Consider the following 4,466-nt stretch of genomic DNA (forward strand, 5'->3'; position numbering starts at 1 on the left):
TCAGCAGGAGACACTGCTTCTAGGTCTTTAACAAGGTCAGGGGTCTCACAGGTTGTTTTTAACATTGCTACTCCTGCAGCTGCACCACCAAGTATGGGGCTCTCCAAACAACACAAGAAATATTTGGCTTAGGCAGCAATTTACTTTACAAGGTTTCTCATAATGTTTAATGAAGACCCTCTGTAGCCTGTCCCAAAATGGTTCCAGTGGTTCATGTAGTGAAACAGCTGGTAAAGCTTCAGGCGCTTCTCAAACCCTGCAGCTCTGGGGATTTTACTGTGATAAGCAGAATAAAAAGAACTGCTGAAGCCACCAAACATCCCAGCTATTGCAAGCTCGTACTCTGAATGGCCGTAGAAAGAAGCTGGATCAAAGATAATTGGACCAGATTCATCCTCAGATACATTTCCTCCCCAGAGATCCCCATGCAGGAGGGCAGGAACAATTTCCACACCACAGAAAAAACTGGGTATCTTCAGCTGCAGGGGGAGGAAAGAAAGACATGTAAATTACACATTCACTTCAAAATGTAGGGGTTTATCTGCATACTTGAAGTGTCCTAAAACCCATCATTTAAAACACACAGGACCTGGTCAGCAATGATGCTGAGTACATCCAGAGGACTCTTATTGTTCATAAAAGGCAGCAGCAGAATGCTCACCTAAATCTTTTTTAGCAAGAAAATAAAAGTCTTGAAACTCAGATATTGACCAGGGTGTTAGTAACAACAGCCACCAACACTTCATCATTAAAAGCTCAAGGATGTCTCACCAAATTTCCAAAATGTAGGAGTCAAAGAGCTGATAGTGCAGTCACTCAATCAGGTGCAAACAGTGAATGAACAGACAGCACACAGGACAGAGCTGCTTATGTACATTTCTCATCACGAGTGTGTTACAAGGAATGAGAATATGAACTCCATCCAGTATTTCCCAAACAGTCAGGCAAAGTGCTATCTGGCACTTTGGAATTCACTCTGGAATGTTAGCATAGGGAGATGTGGCAAATGCCATTATACCTCAGAAGAAGGGCATTTTGATCCCTAAAATCTGGAGTCTCTTACCAACAGAACCTGGTGCAAACCAACAAACAGGAACTTTGGTTTAAGAAAATAAAATTTGAGTATACCTAGCTCGCCCAATAATGAGAACTGTGGGAATTGCTCCTACCTGAAGCTGTGACCAAAGTTCTCTTGCTTCTTTGTCACCTGATGTCTTCTCAATCATGTCCATCTGGGGCTGGATCCTCTGTCTAGCAAAGAAGGTCACCCAGTCACTCTGCCAGTCGTTCACCTGAAGGAACAGCACTGCAGATGTCAGTTCCACAACATACAAAAGGCACATTAGCTTCTTCACTTTTGAGGATCACACAGTTTTTTTCCTGATGCTAGCACCATCCAGGAAAGTAAATGCTACCATTATTTAATCAAATGTTATCCTAAAATTAGAGGAATAATTTTCTCTCAGTGATTAAAGTGCAGGAAATTGAAGAGCTATCAGTGTCCAAAGCACTTTTAAGTGCTGTCCAAAACACAATCTTCCTTAGCAGACAGAACCACGGTTGTTTATTTTTATGGCTCTACAAAAATTCATTTATTCCCATTATGCTAACTTTGACCTTCTCTATCACTGAAGGGAAGACAAGATAAATTTGAAATTCTATCATCTGAGAAAGTACAACCTACCTGTGGAAGATAACCACAGCAGGTAACTGTATGAAAGCCAAACTGGTCCACAAACTGGAGATCTGATTGCCCTTGACCTTTACCTTTCAAACAAAAGACAAAAATTCAGCAACAGTGACATAATACTGAGCATCCACAACATAAATGAACCTTTAAAACTACACGGGAGTATAATGCTGCTCCTACTGAGAACAAAAAAAAAAAAAAAGCACTTTAATGTTCTTTTTATGGTTACAGTGTGCTTGTTTAAAGTTTGATGTAAAGCAGCTATATTCTGCTCTTCAAAATTGTATTTTGAGGTTCTTTATGTCCACAACTGAGTATGTGTTTTGCTTACACAGACCCAAAGAGTACAAACAAAAGCAAAAAGAATCCCTGCCTGGGTCCGTTTCACCCAAACCTAGTCTCACGCTATCTTCAGGGGAAGATCAACTTGTCCTGAAGTAGCAAAAGTCATTTTAACTGCTTTGTAGATTATTATCAACTGGGTTAAATTTGCAAACAGCTGTGTACTGTACCAACTATGCTCCCTTCTTTCTTCAGCTTCTCTCCAAGTTTCTGGTTAGTAAGGTGAAGATCAGCCAGCTGAGCTCCAAGCAGTGCTGAGTGTCTAAGAAACAAAAAAGTAACATGAGTACCACTGACACATGAACAGAACCAGGGCTTGATATTCCAGGAGTTACTTGAACAGATTTATCAAGTAAGTAAAAGCAGTTCTACACCTCTAATAAAATATTTTTTCAGTGTATTTCAGTTATGAACACCTTGCCTTCCTACAAAGTCTGCATATTAACATAAAATGTACTTGGTTGTTTGTGACACCACTACTGAAAGTGAAAAGCATAAATTTACTAACAATAAGAAACACCAATTCTAATTTCTGTGTGACATCACTTCTGTAAGGACTCTCAATAAGATATGTATAAGAAAGAATGCACAACATGTTGTGCCTTTTTTTTTTTAACTCTAGTAAACTGTGTTTGGGAAACAGAACCAAAAGGCTGATACTTTTCTTTCTACTGCTGCTTCCAGCTGCTTTTCTCTAACATGCCTCAATAATGAAAGTCACAGGGGCCTAGTTTATTGTCTATTTTTAATAGAACCTCATCCTCTACATGGTTCAGAAGAGTCTTGTAGTAATTACAAACAGACATTACAACCAGTTGCCTCCCATGTTAACCAAATTACATTCCTTTTATGCCTTTGACCTTCCTCAACTTCCCCTGTTCTCCAGGCACTGTTGTTTAAGGCATTTCTTCAATTTGTTCCTGTTAACACAGGAAATCTGCATGCCAAAGGCACCACTTTTGACCCAAACCAGCAACATCTCTGCCCTTTCTCTTGGGACTCACTGAGGGCTCTTCATGAATTAGGAACTCTGCCAACAAGCAGGATGAGGGACAAGACTTTAAACTGGCAGTACAAGTTCTGAGAGACAGGTGAGAAATTGGTCATGATCACCTCCCTAACGGAATCAGACAGATGAATTATTCATGTTAAGTGCTCGTCACAGAGAAGGGTCAAAAGTTTGTAACTATCAAAATGAAGGTAAGAGCTGCAAATACTGAAATCAAGATTAATTGATCTGGGGAAGTGCCTCTGCACAATCATGCCAAGCAATAAAGTAGTGGTTCTTACATAGAGGACAAGTACACAAAACAAGGGTGGTCATTTTCCTCTCTGTGAAAAGAAACCTTACTGTAAAAATCACTAATTACCTAAGCAAACAAACCCAAAACTAACCAAAACCCAGACTCAGTTTGGGACATATGGTCTATTTGCTAGGTGAGGCATTATGAAGTATTTTATACAACTCTCTGCTGTGTGATTTCTGATTTCCCACACTGTTCTTGACTTGCTTTAGAAAAAAAAAAAGTTTCCCCTATGAAAACAAGTGATTTAACTTTCATAACAGCCAAAATTTCTGGTTAAAGGAGGCAAAGACAATGTTTTACCTGTTCAAGCTCCGCATGTCCAAATGCTCCATCACAAACACAGTAATGCCCCCAGAGAGGTCAATGACTTTCATGGGTTTAGGCACTTTTATTGTCTTTGTTTTCAGGATGGCTTCCAAGCTTGCCATTTCTCCCTCAAACATTCTTCTGGCCTGCCAGATATTAAGGGAAAGCATTAGTGTCTACAAGCATCAGCCACAGGCAAACAAAGCACTTCCACTGATCAACTGATTTTGTAAAACTTACAAAGAAAGGTTGGAGGAAATGTTTATTCACACACAAGATACAGACAGCACCACACCATCAGACTTGACAGTAGTTTTACAAATACAGGGATTTCACTTCATGAAACAAGTGAGTAAAAATTAGGCTCTAGAATTCTCTATAATTTAGAAAGTCTGTTTGCAGTTGAAGGAGTGCAAACTGCTTAGAGATAAAGTATGAGCTCCTCCAGCTGTGCCCCATCAGAGCTTTCACCAGAATGGTTTTCCATGGTGTTTTCTTTGACCTCACAAGGGAAGGGCGTGGGTGGCAATCAGCTGTAGCAGCCAAATGCCCCTTATCACACTTGCACAACCCAAGCCACCACCAACTGCATTTGCTTGGAAGACATTCTGAATTTGGGACCTGTTTCTGCACCTGCTACCCACAGCAAGGAAAATCTACTCTCCTGAGTTCCTCCTCTGAGATCAGTGACACTCATCACATGAAGAAGCGTTTCTCTACAAGAGTCAGGCAGGGGTTGTAAAAAGAGCAGGTGGGAAATTTAACGTATCTGGTAAACAAAAGCAGGAAAGCAGAATGAATGAAATAGAGAATGCTAGGCC

The 4,466-nt window shown here is 40.3% G+C and overlaps 1 protein-coding gene across 1 annotated transcript in view; it reads right to left on the reverse strand.

Annotated features, from left to right (window-relative positions):
- Positions 1–3,830, reverse strand: part of LOC102038597 (ketosamine-3-kinase-like) — a 4,002-nt gene extending 172 nt beyond the window's left edge. The window contains exons 1-5 of the mRNA XM_005429514.2: positions 3,640–3,830; positions 2,203–2,294; positions 1,685–1,767; positions 1,170–1,292; positions 1–479 (exon numbers count right to left, since the gene is read on the reverse strand). The exon at positions 1–479 is cut by the window's left edge and continues 172 nt beyond it. Of these exons, the coding sequence (XP_005429571.1) occupies positions 141–479; positions 1,170–1,292; positions 1,685–1,767; positions 2,203–2,294; positions 3,640–3,815 (813 nt within the window). The 5' untranslated portion in view covers positions 3,816–3,830 and the 3' untranslated portion in view covers positions 1–140. The remainder of the gene's footprint in view (positions 480–1,169; positions 1,293–1,684; positions 1,768–2,202; positions 2,295–3,639) is intronic.
- Positions 3,831–4,466: the final 636 nt, after the last annotated feature.

Source organism: Geospiza fortis, unplaced genomic scaffold, assembly GCF_000277835.1.
Source record: "Geospiza fortis unplaced genomic scaffold, GeoFor_1.0 scaffold1199, whole genome shotgun sequence".
NCBI lineage: Eukaryota > Metazoa > Chordata > Aves > Passeriformes > Thraupidae > Geospiza > Geospiza fortis.